Source organism: Aptenodytes patagonicus, chromosome 17 (assembly GCF_965638725.1).
Source record: "Aptenodytes patagonicus chromosome 17, bAptPat1.pri.cur, whole genome shotgun sequence".
NCBI classification, from domain to species: domain Eukaryota; kingdom Metazoa; phylum Chordata; class Aves; order Sphenisciformes; family Spheniscidae; genus Aptenodytes; species Aptenodytes patagonicus.
In genome coordinates, this window is record NC_134965.1 from 13,515,851 (window position 1) to 13,529,455 (window position 13,605).

The window sequence follows — 13,605 nt, forward strand, 5'->3', positions numbered from 1 at the left end:
GTACTCCTGCAAGCTTTCAAATGCAATTCACTAGACCCTGATCAGCAAAACATCTGGGACAGACAGGGAGTGAAGTTACGTACTCTTGGCCTTTGAGTAGCAGACTTTCAGATTCAGATTAATGAGGTCTGAACGCATGTAGGAAAAGCTGTTGATTTTGCAGTCTCTATGCTGCAAAGGTTGAGGGAGCCTCAGAAGTCATTGACACTTGCCAGGCCACATGACCAGCCGCTGTCCCACTCACAATGCTGGCACTAGCCCAGTGGTTGGAAGTATCTACTCTTGGAACATCCATTGGTGCATTTCAGCTCAGTCCTGCCCATATAAATATGCCTACAAAATGCATAAACAAGCCTTGGCCCTTGCTGAATCACTGAGAGAGTTCATGAACTTGGCCTGACTTCGCATCCCATGTGTGCCTGTGCATAAATGATGCAGATATCAACAAGTGTGGATCTGAAAAGTAAGATGTTACTCAAATTATAGGTCAGCATATGTACTCCAGCTATCAGTTTGTAAGATTGAACACTGCTAAAGGTGGATGAGAGTAAAATGGCACCTTATAGTAAAACTGTGCTGTTAACATGTTTTGGTGTTTATTGATGTACGATGCCAAGCAGCAAAGGCTGCTTCATAAATGTTCACAGATATTAGCATAAAGCATCCACTCACTCTTAATGTTTAACTTTTCCACCATTGGGCTCTATCAGTTTCCATTTATATCAGAAGATGAACACCCTCAGTTATCCTTGGATCTGTCTGCAATCTCCCGTGCTAGCCCTAGGTTCAGTGGTTCACTGAAGTGAAGGAGAGCAGGATTTAATGTTTTTTAATTTCACTGGGCCATGCCCTGAAAAACACTAAGGTCTCAGCTCTCAGTGAGGGCAAGGGGAATTGGTGGCGCTCAACATGACAAGGAATTCTGAATTCCTTATTTCCTTCTCTCCTCCAGCACAAACATTTTTAAATAAGCCGCTCTCTTTGCTGAAGCGGGTGGAAAAAGTACATTCCTAAGGCAAGCTTACACAGAAATATTTGAAATTACAACAGCTGTTGAGCCCCCATCACTTTTACAGTTTTCTGGTAAAACCTTTTAAATGCCTCTCTTGATAAGGAAAAAAATCTGAGTCGCTCTTTGTTCTTGATCCAGAGTAGCAAGTCACTTTTATTTGTCAATAAAGCGATCACACTTTCAGTGCCTTTTGCTAAAGCTGAGCTGAAGGTTCAATCTGAAGACATGCCTCTATTTTCAGATGTAGTCATGAATGCTGTAGAAAGTCTTCTGTAAAACAAACAAAGCCCAGTTATGACTGTTTTTAAAGTTTCAGTTTTACAGCCTTCCTATGTCAGCACTCAGTTGAACAATATAAAAAACACACAATGCAAGTCAAATAATCTGTGTAATTACCATGTACTTACTTTTATTTCAAGACTAGAGTACTGTAATTCAGAACTAGACAAACCCCCTATTTCTCACTTTGGTGTTTTCTCTCTTTAATTTACCAGGAGAGGAAAGTTTAACAGGGAGAAGCAATACCTCATTTACTGAACCAAGTAGAAAAAGGACAGATTGAGAACAACGGCTTTCAGTTTCACTTAATTAATTGGACTGAGAGGAAACGATACTGCTTAGGAACTGAAAAGCAGAGGGGGATGTTAGCAAAGAGAGAAGTGTTAAGATGCACAGCCTGTCTGGGACAGGGTGAGGAAAGAGACTTACTTACTGCCTGTGGATCAGTGCAAGCTCAACTGGAGGTATTGTCTGGCATAATTATATCAATGCTTCTACTGAATATGCAATTTTTACTATGGAGAAAAAATAGTTTTACTTCTTGTCTTCTGAAACTATTCTTTAAGTCTCCATTCATTGTTGGAGCAGACAGACCTGGGACAGAACATCTGTTCTGTGAAATCTTTTGTGCTGATCTCTGCTTACAGTAGGGAAGCTACTGCACTGTTCATAGTAGTATAATTTGAGAGGCAAAATATGCGTTACTCTGAGTCAAGAGAGTGAAAACATACTGGCTCTGAAGCAATGCTTGCTTAATGCAACCTCATGGGAACCCACTGTGTGTTGGAATCTAGACAGCTTTGTGATATTCTGAGTATTAGCTTTTCTAGATGCACTTCCTCTGCAAAATATCCCATTGTTCCTACTAACCCAATGTAGAATAATCCTGAATGATTGATTCTATTCTAAATTTCTGAAATTCTGCAGTACCTTTTTCTCCATGGCTTGATTTTTGTTTCATCCTAGCATTTTTCAAAGATGTCAAACGTAGACATTTGATCTAGAAAAGTAAGGAACAGTTGTATCAGAGGATAATTTAACATTATATTCAACATGCAATCATATTCAGTAGGGAGGCAACTGGGCCTCTTTGTTGGGATGGAAAATTATCTAGAGCTCCATCTCTGATGCAGCTGAGATATAATCATACTATTTGCTTAGCAGGAACAGTATCAGCCTTCAGCAAATAAGGGCAGTTGCTGAAGACTTTCCAGGATTTGAGCTTAAAATTAATGGCTTGAGTCATGGTTATTATTTTCCTAAAACTCAAGCAGACTATAGGCAATGGATCTTGTTTGTGTAGATGTGAGCATAAATAGTCAATGGAATTAACAAATTCCACGCTTTACAGAGAGGGTGCACCTATGGCCAGCATTTCAAGAAGCTGTGGAATCCAGAAATGGGCACTGGGACCCCAGGCAGTGTGGAGATAAGTAGTGACTCTGTAGGTACGGCCCTTTGTATGTAGAAGGCTGACTCCAATGTGTCACTTCTCACCTCATGTTTCTGAAGGGTTGGAAGTGGCAGAAGAATGTTGCAATGGGCACAGGTCACCAGCATGTCAAAAGACTGGGTGTCTTTAAGAGCTTGAGGTGATGTGGAAAGTCTGCCTCTTGTGGGAGAGCGAAAGCCAACCTTTTTGTCCTTTGGGGGCTTAAGCAAGGTTTTGGAGGTCAATGGCTGGTCCCTTTCTTTCCCTTTGGGACGGACATCTTTCCACACCATTGCATTCTCGGAGCAGGAAGAGGGAGCCAGGGAGGAAGAAGACTGTGGTGGATCACTGCTGAGTTTTGAAGTTGACTGGCCAGCAAGAACTTTTGTCATCTTATGGGCTACACTGCATTTATTCTGTTAAAAGAGAGCATGCATAATAAAGTGAAGATTGGCATTACACCCAACTGTGTGATATGCTGTGATTTGTGACAGACATGAGTCACGGGGAGGGACAGTGAACACCACCTCGCAGTGATGCTTCAGCTGAATACATTGTATCATGAAACTATAGTTTGAAGAGCCAAGACACACTGCCCTTTCTTACCTAATATATAGCTTTTCAGAGAACTAACCTGGCTGGAAATTAAGCACAGACCATTCTCTTGTTCAGTTTCAAATGTGCTTACCAGATGCTGGGAGTACTGGTCATCTGGGAATGACTTATTGCACTTCCGACAAAGATTGCCTCCAGTACCTTCAGAAGGAAAAAACAATTGAGAGAAACACAGTACTGACACTAGTCATCTAGACAGGCTGCTCAGATCCACTTATGGTCACTGGTTCTAGAGAAACACAGAATGCTGATTCCACTGGCCAAGAAGGAATTAGAGCTGTGACTACATTTTGCTTTTGGCACCACTCAAAACCAATCCATCATCCCTTCTCGCAAACTTCAGGATATTTGAAATTCTACTCCAGCCCCATGTTTTGTGGCTCAAGATGCTTCGCTCCTACCCTGGCCTAGCTAATTCTGTTGCTAAGGGGTTTTGCTCTCTATAGTTTATTTTGCCAACCATTGCACCTACTGATGCCTGTTCTTTTCTGGAATCATTGACAGGATTCATGAATTTTTTGTCTTGACATACTCTGTCTAGTACCTTAGGCCTAATAAAGCTGCTCTCAACTTCAAGAAATCAAGGTGTGCATCGCTGGCTTTATATATGAAGTAGGAGGAAATTCTAAATCATATTTTCTCCTGTGCGACAAATAGAAAGAGGAAGAAGTGCCACTTATTTTCTGACAGAAGAAATTTCACTTCCAGGATATAAGGCAGGCATAAAAGAACATGGCCAATGAGCTACCAGTCAGTGGAACCACTCTGGCTTTACAATAACCAGCATAATAGAAAGCAACACTTGGCCCTTTCACTGTGGTTGGTTAAACAACAATCCCCTCTATCCTGAATTACTGGGAATTGTAGAGAAGGCAGGAGAATTTTCACTGAGATTTAACAGAGTTGACCCAGTCCATGACAATGAGGAATTTTGCTTACCAGTGGGGCAAATAAATGTTGCATTAGTGGATGCTTCACTGGTTTGAAAGTTCACATCCTTATGATAGGACAGAGCACTGTTCTGACAAATATCTTTGTGTTTGTTCTGGTCTTTGTACATGATGTATTTGTTACACTCCCAACACCACTCTGTTCGGCTGGCACAGGTGTTCAGGTGTTCCTGCAGCTTGTTGAAGGGCATTTCAAGCTCACAGATCTTGCATTTCATTGCTCGTTTGTGGCATTCCTTGGTCTGCACATGAACAGAGGAAATTATTGCAAATTTTCTATCAATACTAAAAGAGGGCATTGGGTGAGAGCAACGAGTGACAATTTAAGAATGCCATCCTTAAGGGGTATCTACACAACCAAATGCAGGCTTAGCTGTATTAGGAGTTCGCCTATCTAGGCTATGTTTAATTTAGGATGATTTCAGCAATATAAGGCAAAATGGGAATCAATAGCAGTGAAGATGTTCTGTGTCAGTACAGGTTAGCAACAGAGCACAAGCCCACCTAGAAAATTCCAATACTTCAGCTACCACCACCAGGGGAAGCCTGCTGTGTCTTCACTGCTTTGGTTCCTTGAAATGGTTAGACTACAGCTAGCATGGACAGGCTGCTCTCACTTCCCAGCCTCTGCCAATTCTTTTGTGTATCTCCTCCTTAGCTGTTTCCTTGACTCTCACTTTGTATAACCACTCCTTTGGAAAAGCAAGTAATGTGAGTGTGGGGGCAGGACGGAAATGTCTTTGAGAAGCCCTCAAAGAATATCAGCTTGAGGTGCCAAGGATGAGAAAGTAATAGATTATCCCCTGGAACAGACTGTCCCATCACAACTGGATGGGCAACCACCATGAGATATACTTATTTACAAGGGGGAAAAGGTATGCCAAAACACTGCAACTGTTGAGAGGTTTAAGTTTCTTCATGGTCCAGGACAGGAGTCAGGGATTTACATGTTCTTGCTGTTGAACCCATTAGTGTGACTCTTGGTGGCTGGTAAAAGGGGTCAGCCTAGAAGGTAAAAAGTACTGCACTCCATACTTACCTCATGATGCTCCAACTGGTATTGCTGCGTGCTTTGGTGACAAAGATTACATCTGACCTGCAAGCAAAACATAGAGCAGTTCATTGGGAGCATAGGAGGATGGTTAGTGCTTTCATATGTCAATACAACTTCAAGCTGCTGAGATGATCTTCCCGTCATTTTCATCCCAATCATCGACAAGCTGCGGGTGAATTTTTGTTTCTCTGTCAGGCCTGAGCTGTGTTGATGAGAATTTGAGGAAAACAGTTATCTGATGATTCTGCAGGAAGCTGTCATTCTGTGCGAGGATCCAGTTCTCAAAGGTGCCCATGTGAAATGCAAAGTGTGATGTGAAATAAAGAGGGTGTATTCAAAATTTTGACTGAGGTTTAACTTGAAAGTATAGGTCTGATATTCAGCTAGTCTAAATTATAATAGCCCCTCTGAAAACATAGGAGGTATGCTAGTTTTCTATAGGTTTGCCACGAGAGCTACTCATGTGTTCTGTTAAGTAACTGAAATCAATGGAATTGCTAAAACAATAAAACTAGTAAGACAGAATAAAAAGTCATGCCTGCATATTCATGCTTCAGTATAGTACCTCTAGCTACAGGGTTCTTAACGCTATATTAAGAATGCTATTGCCTCACTATATGAAGAGCTGATAAATTTACTCTGCCAGTTCAGTTTTGTAAAAAAGTGCATTGATGTCATAGCTTTGTACAAGCAAGGCTTATGTCAGATCAGGTACTGTCTGTCTTCCTCTAATTAAATCATTTAACTTGCGTGCTCTGGTTAATTCACAAGCACTAGGAGTATGTATCCATACCTGATCTGTAATTTGTATTGCTGGGGAAACTGAGATACCACAGTGGAAGCTTTATTTTCTTAAGCTGAGTGTGCACTAAGATCAAAAGGTGCTGTGACCAGGCCTGAAGGGTCATATCAGACCCTTATAGATTTTCTGGTCAAACAATTACAGAAGTTCAACTCTAGTTAATATAGAGCACAGCACCACGAATGTACTACTTCAGGGCTGGCAGAGCTTTTTGCTATTTGCAAGAAAACCCTGAAGAATGTGTAGCATTCCTTACCTGCTTGTGTGCTTCTGTTTGATGGTCTTTCATATCCTTTTGGGCAACTGGTTCATCACATTCTGGACAAAGAGTGAGAAACCGCAAGCAGTGGGCCTCATGGAGGGAGAAATTGGCAGCAGACACATCTCGTTTACTACCGAGCACATAAATGAGAAAGAGAGAAGAGTAAATGAACTGGTGTGGTGGGTTGACCCTGGCCAGCAGCCAAGCACCCACACAGCTGCTCACTCACCACCACCCCACCACACACACAGTGGGACAGGGCGGGAAAATAGGAAGAACAGAAGTGAAAAAATCTGTAGGTTGAGATAAAGACAGTTTAATACTTGAAGAAAAGGGGGGGAGGGCGGAAACAAGTGAAGCAAAAGACTCACTTGTGAAGCATCACTCACCACCTCCCACAGGCATATCTATGCCCAAAGTCTTGGAACAATAGCCACCTTGGAAGCAAAAAAACCCCAACCCAACCCTGTTCTTCTTCCTCTAATGCAGTTTTCATTCCTGAGCATAAGGTTATACAGTATGGAATATCTCTTTGGTCAGTTTGGGTCAGCTCCCAAACTCTTGCTCACCCACAGCCTACTCACTGAGGGGGGGCAGAGTGGGGAAAAAGAGAAAACCTTGACACTGTTCAAGCACTGTTCAGCAAAAGCCAAAACACTGGTATGTTATCAACACTGTTTTAGCCACAAATATAAAACACAGCACCATAGGGGCTGCTATGAAGAAAATCAACTCCATCCCAGCCAGACCCAGTACAACTGGTTACAATTCAACTAGTTTGTCCCTAAAAACTAGAAGTAAGTATTTGTCTTTCCAATTAATCTTAATGAGACATTTAGAGACTGGATTCTGTTTCTCATTCTCTTCTGCCGTATTACCAGGAAAACTTCTGAAAGGGACAGGGCAGCTGCTGGAGGATCCTGGTATATTTGTCCAACAATTGTTTCAGGAAAAGCTCTGGCTGTTGTTTACATTGTTTGCAGATATGGAAAGAAAAGAAGGGCCCCTCTTCTGGGTGTCATCTAAGGTATCACAAAATTTACAGCTCTTTGGCTCCCAGCAGACCAATTTAAGGTAGCCCAGCCAAGCAGCTGTTCTGTTCAGATGAAGGCTACCTCGGAGCTGAGACACACAGATGTCACTATGCTCAGTGCATTCAGGAAGAGCCACTTAAGTTTATCTGGGAAATCACTTACTTGATTTCAGTAATTGATGTGTTCACAACATTAGTGACAAGAATTGAGATACAGTTCAACAGGACTTGGGTAAGACCTCCTGAAGAAGCTTCCAGGTGCAAACCTTAAGCAGCATGAAACTTCCATTGCTCCTCTTGAAACAGCTTCGGGATGACTGATGTGCACACCAGCTGATTTTCTGACTTCCTCTGCCAGCAGGGCCTGGGACCCTGATCCCATGGGACCTGTCTTAGGATGTCTGCCTCACTGCCCTCACTTCAGGCTCAGAGACATTAGTGCACCAGGCAACAGGCGGTGAGGTGTATCCCTGTCATTTCAAAGCCTTTACTGCAGTGGGCCCAGGACCCTGCGGCAGGAGATACTGATGCCTGACACAAGAGAGTGATGGCCGTTAGGACATGGCAGCTGGAGGTAAGCCCATGCAACCTTTCTGGCCTACAAGAGTAGGAAGACTGCCTGAAAGGACATGTACACTTCCAGCTCTGCTACTTCGAGGAGATGCGTGAGGCAGAATAGCTGATGCCATCTGGGCTTTCTGCGCTAGTCTTTGTTCCAAACTCTGACATCATGTCTGGGCCACAGAACCGGTCTGCCCAACATATTTGCTGGTCACTCAATGTGGAGGGAATGGCCATGATAAGGCCACATAAATTATGAACAGCCCAACCGCAAGACAGAGCAGCCACAGCAAAAAAGCCCTGGGACAGTGAACTCTTCTAATTTTCTTAGAGAAGGTAAGTTGCCTCAGGGAAATCTGCTTCAAACATGAGGAGAAGCTTCTCATGATCATGATGGATAAGCAATGGAGTGGATTTCCTGTGGGAATGTGTCATCTCTGTCACCAGAGTTTTTAAGAATTGTTTAGAGGCATCTATCAGAAGTTTTAGGCAAAGTAGGTCTGCCAAGGAGTCTGACCAGTGTGCAGCAACTGCTTTATTCAAAGCATCCCCTACAACCTTTTAGAATATAATGCACAGGTTCTCTTTGTGCAAGGCTAAGCATTGGTTTTCCTTTGTGACCAAATAAAATTGAGGCTAAGCTCATGTTTAACCTTTCTAAGTTTGACTCCTTTTTTTAATTGCAGTGCTTCACAGTCTTTGTTCATATAATTTGCCCAATGGCCTAGCTACTAGTTGAGACACACCAAGCTATGCTATCCTCATGGCCCCTTTCAGGCTTCTATTCTATGAGAGATGGCCAATTACCCTGAAAAAAATGAATATTTTATCACTTAACTGCAAATATAGCAACAGAAAGAAACATCAGCCATGGGGGGAAACTGAAGCAGCTGCTGGGTTTGGCATGGTCCATGCACTGACTCCTCTGCCAGATACTGCAAAATTACCCACAGTGATATTATGTAAGAAGAGAATATTGCAGCATAGGAGGAGGGCTATGGAAGAAACCTCTCCACAGCAAAGTAGCAAGAAAGCAGCAACCTGGAAATGTGAAAATGCGTACAAAATATTTTTTTTTACTACTCAATGGCTAGCGTACCCCCCTCCTGTCGTGTGGTTCTTCCTCTTCTCCCCCTGTTACAGGAGACCTAGGTAACATTAAGGAAAATCCTAGAAAACTCTTGAAATCCCCACAGTTTGTAGGGGTGGAGAGGGAGAAAGATCTCTTACCAATTTTTGCAGAACCTGCTCTCTTCTGTCATGATTTTTCTTTTTATTCTGCTGGATATCCTTTCTTCTAAGAGCAGAGAGGAAAAAAAAAACGAAACTGAAAGCCTCTGTTGCGGTAACTCCACCCCAAACAGCTGCTTAGCCAAAAATTCTTTAAAGGAGAAACAGCAGCATTGCCAGACAAGTATTAGTCTTTAGTGCGAGTTCCACATACAGATTAGTTTGCTAGTCCTTAGAGGAACTACGGGGTGTCAGTTTCCTTCTTTCCCAAATAAGTTTAATTTAAAGTAGCTGGTTTATGCAGCAGGCTGGGTTGCCGCCTGGAGCTGCCTGAAGCAGTTGGGGGCAGAGGTGTTCCTCTGTCCCACTGCAGCAGGGCTGGCTGACCTGGCTGGCCTCTACCCCCCAACACCCAGGCACATCAGGTTGGACAGGGCTCTGAGCAACTTGATCTAGTTGAAGATGTCCCTGCTCATTGCAGGGGGGTTGGACTAGATGACCTTTAAAGGTCCCTTCCAACCCAAACCTTTCTATGATTCTATGATTCTATGTCCACACTCTCCCACCCACTGCAGACGCCTGCTGAGGAGCCAAGTGAGCCTGTGGCTCCCTGAGGAGGGAGGCAGCAGGCTGTGGCAAGCTGCCCACCCGCCAGTGCTTCAGGGACATTAGAGGTAGCAGGACACCATCTTCGCCACTGCTTCCCCAAGAGGACTGCGGGGAGCCCTCCTGCCACCATCTCCCCTCCACGCCTGGAGTGGCAATGGCTGTGGGGAGCCCTCGGGCCCCATCACCCCTTCCTGCCCAGCACCTGTGCTGTGTGTTGTGCAGGTGTAGCACCAGCACCTGTCCACAGAGGAACCTGCAGGGAGCATGGCAGCCCTGCCTGTGAACTCACCTTTGATGGTATTTTACCGATAACCGTAACATTGCAGTCTACTAGGTTGCAGTCTGGGCAGGAGCCAGCAGAGAGGAAGAGGAAGCACCATGAAAAAAACCCTCAGGCACTGTGGTCCAAACCCAGGAATGCTGCCTTCGGGCAGCAGGCTCTGCTGGCAGCTGCCCTGCGCCCCACCACGGCTGGTGTCCGCTTGGCCGCAGCCCTTGCCCGGCTCATGTCACCACAGCCATTGTTCTCTCAGCCCATCCAGGCTGACTGGCTGCAGGGGTGGTTTGCAGTGAGCAGGGAGGGCAGGGGTATGCTGCAGCCCCCTCCACCTCTGGAATGGTGGTCACGGTAGTATCCAGCCTCACAAACCCATCTTGGCCTCCCCAAGGCAATGCTGTCCCACTCAGACAAAAATAGCCAGCTAGTGAAGAGGAAATTTGCCCACCATCACCATGTGGGAGAAATCCAGCATTGAACCTCCAGTGTCACGTCACCAAGCCCAGCAACGTGGCTGCTCAGCCACGCCCAGGCCCCACTGTTTCCCCAGTGACCCTTGGACCACTTCAGGGTATCTAAGTATGTGCAAGGTGAAATCTCCAGCCTGCATTAACCAGCTTTGCCTTTTCTCCCTGGTCATATTCTGTCATGCTTGGGACTGACCGACAGCACTAGAGGCCCCAGGTGCAGCAGGTCCTGCCTGTCACTGGGCCTCAGCTGGGGGTCATACAGCTCTACATTTTACATAGGGAACTTTAGAAGAAATACAAGTTAAAGAGAAAAAGGAACAGAACTTCACATTTTTCATTTCAATGCCAACACCAGTATCTTCAGGTTTTTCTGATGGAAGGCCTAGCATTTCTTGTACCTGCTACTACAGCTGATCCCTTCCAGCAGTATGACACAAGTGGCTCTTCTCTGATGTTGTAGACCCTGACGGTGTGGAACAATGAGATACAGGAGATGCAGAAAATATGAACTGACCTTCTTAGTCTGTAAAATGGGGAAAATAATATTAATTCTTCTTCTTTGCAGAGGTACTGGGAAGAATTATGCACTAGTATTTGCATAATGTATTGTAATGCCATACGCAACAGATGTCCCAGATGTTACTCAGAAAGTGGTGTGGTTCATTTCCCAGCCAAACAAGACCCCTCTGTCCCCCATTTTTCTCTGGGAAAAATAAAAGAAGAAGAAGGAAGCCCAATAAGCCATTATTTAGACGTGGGAATAATGAGTGTTTATCTGGATTTTGTAACGCAAATTATGTAATGAAGCAGAGAAAAGGCTTTTGAACAAATATGTTAATGAGATGGCAGCTAAGGGAGAGATTACAGAGTTGCCAATTCCGAATCAAATTTTTTAATGTGATTTTCTTTTGGTTTTTTTTTTCTTTTGTAGTCATTAGCCTGCACAGCATTTGAATGTGCTTTAGGGCTTCATGCAAGCTATACGGGAAATACCAATTCTAGGTCAAGAAAGCCTGATAGCAACACACACTGACTGAGAAAACCCCACTGACTCAAAATTCATAATGAGGGCTTTTATGTAGAAAGTTGTTGGGCACAGGGATTGTACTGAAAGGACTGTTCGTTCAGTGTCTCAAAAGCTTTTCTTGGAAAAATATCAGATGCTCCACTGGGAACTTATTTGAAAGATACTCCTAAAGCAACACAGTGGACTGGCAGTGGCTGGAAAGTACTGATTGGAAGGAAAATGGAAAGTAATGAAACAGTGATTTTCTCCAAATGCCGGTAATAACTTTCCATTTAAATTCTGTGTAAACCTTCCAGTGCGTAACATTATTGTACAAGACCTCTTCTAGGCATCTTTTTAAGTCAAGCATCACATAGAGGTAAGTTCTGAGCTGGTTGCTTTTTAAATGTGATTTTCAAAAGCCTGGGTGGAAGACACTTCTTTTTCTGCTAAGTCCTAGAATGTCTCAGGGTCAGTTGTTTTCATTTTTGTTTCTCAGTGTCAAGTATGATAGGTCTTACAGTCCTTGTTTAATATAATTTTGTTAAAACTTTTGTACCTCTGGGTGTTGCATGGAGCCTGCAACATGAAAGAACTTTAAAAAGAATGTGAGGAGATTTTTTGTCTTGAGAGGGAATAGCAGTTTTCTAGGTGAAATGGACTGCTTTTAAACAGGCAAACTGTACTTGTGTGCTTGGACAGCATTTGAATCAGAGGCAGAAAATATGTATATCTGTAATTAAAGGAATTAACTGCTACCTGTAAAGCCTCCTTGCCACAGACCGTTCCTACCCAGCAATAACAGCAGTAACTGGGAAGATTGGCTTGTAGTAAATAAGATATATCAGAAAAGCAGCTTCTTGGGAATGACCTAAACGACACTAAAATCTTTATTTTCCAATTTTTCCACCTGGACTGATGACCCTGGAATTCCTACCTTCCAAGAAGACTTGATTTCTAGTCCCTTTCTACTAACCCAAACAATGCAGGTCAGCCTTTGTTAACTAGTCTTCAGCAGTGTCCCACTTCTGAGTGGAACTCTTTACAGTGGCTCACATCATTGAATCCAGTATCTGAAGTACAAAAGGGAAGATTGCAAGACTCTGTGTGTCATTTGACAACGCTGTCAAGCTCATCTATGAATTTGCTGTCTTGAAAGGTGCAGCTGTTCCTGTCCCAGCTGTTACTGTTCCCAGTCATAAGTGGCCCAGTCTCTTGAACTGGCTCTGGTACTCACTGAACACTTCATTGAACCTACTCAGCTCACTCACTCAGCAGAAAAATGTTCTGCTTTCTTTGTCAAGTTAAACTCCAATAAGCCCCAGAGCCACCAGCTGAGTAATGGCAAGCAAGTCAGGGCAGGTCAGTGGCAGCGAGCCATGAGGTGGGCTTGGCTCTGTTACTGCATCATACCCTTGGTTCTTGATATGCTTTAAAATACCTGTGTTTATTAGGGTAGAACAGCAGCAAATGGCAGCAGTGGTGTCTACTAACCAGGGAAAGGGATTCAGGTACAAGAGACCTGATTCAGCTCCTGGTTCCACTTCATGTCACCAGCCATGCCTAAGTCTCTTTGTAACACAAAGATTTGAGTTGCTTTGTAAACTGATTTGAAACTTACTACCAAGAAGAACAAGAGCAGCATATTATTCAACGTTAGGGTATCAAAATTTAGGCCAAAGGCTGCTACAATCTCCTGCTTCTAAATGGTGTCTGCAACCAAAAGCTAATTTTACCTACTGCCTTTAAAGCAGTAAAGACCGTGAAACCACACATCTCACATACATATTTGTAAATACTGCTCTGGTCTCTGCTATGTTCAGAGCAGTACTGACTGGAGGAAAGGATTCTTTTTTCTTGAAGGCCTGCAGTTAGTGCTCAATTAGCATGAGCTGAATTTCAGGCTGTGGGAGGTTTTTGTTTGAATGCTCTCTTTGAACCATCTAAAACTCCTCCTGCTGGAGGTTTTGCAAGCGCAACGGGCTCTCTGCAGCTTCCTTTTGCCCGGCTGTT

At 43.7% G+C, this 13,605-nt stretch overlaps 1 protein-coding gene across 3 annotated transcripts; it reads right to left on the reverse strand.

Moving 5' to 3' along the window:
* Positions 1 to 1,134: 1,134 nt before the first annotated feature.
* Positions 1,135 to 9,330, reverse strand: XAF1 (XIAP associated factor 1). 3 transcript variants are annotated; one of them, XM_076354375.1, is made up of 8 exons: positions 9,231 to 9,330; positions 6,401 to 6,536; positions 5,328 to 5,384; positions 4,278 to 4,530; positions 3,412 to 3,479; positions 2,927 to 3,139; positions 2,222 to 2,291; positions 1,135 to 1,282 (listed from the first exon to the last, which is right to left on the reverse strand). In XM_076354375.1, the coding sequence occupies exons 1-8, from the start codon at positions 9,260 to 9,262 to the stop codon at positions 1,260 to 1,262; spliced, it is 852 nt and encodes a 283-aa protein (XP_076210490.1). In that variant the 5' UTR covers positions 9,263 to 9,330; the 3' UTR covers positions 1,135 to 1,259. The 3 variants fall into 3 exon arrangements, with proteins under 3 accessions (XP_076210490.1, XP_076210489.1, XP_076210488.1); XM_076354374.1 differs by having other exon boundaries at positions 1,135 to 1,279; positions 2,789 to 3,139; XM_076354373.1 differs by having other exon boundaries at positions 2,789 to 3,139.
* Positions 9,331 to 13,605: the final 4,275 nt, after the last annotated feature.

What these genes read in the sequence shown, in the direction of transcription:
- XAF1 (XM_076354373.1), bottom strand. Translation starts at nt 9,262, where the DNA reads ATGACAGAAGAGAGCAGGTTCTGCAAAAATTG. An exon ending in AAACAGAAGCACACAAGCAG is followed by an intron (nt 5,385 to 6,400) that starts GTAAGGAATGCT and finishes TTTTGCTTGCAG; the next exon opens with GTCAGATGTAATCTTTGTCA. An exon ending in AACATTTATTTGCCCCACTG is followed by an intron (nt 3,480 to 4,277) that starts GTAAGCAAAATT and finishes TTCCTTCTGAAG; the next exon opens with GTACTGGAGGCAATCTTTGT.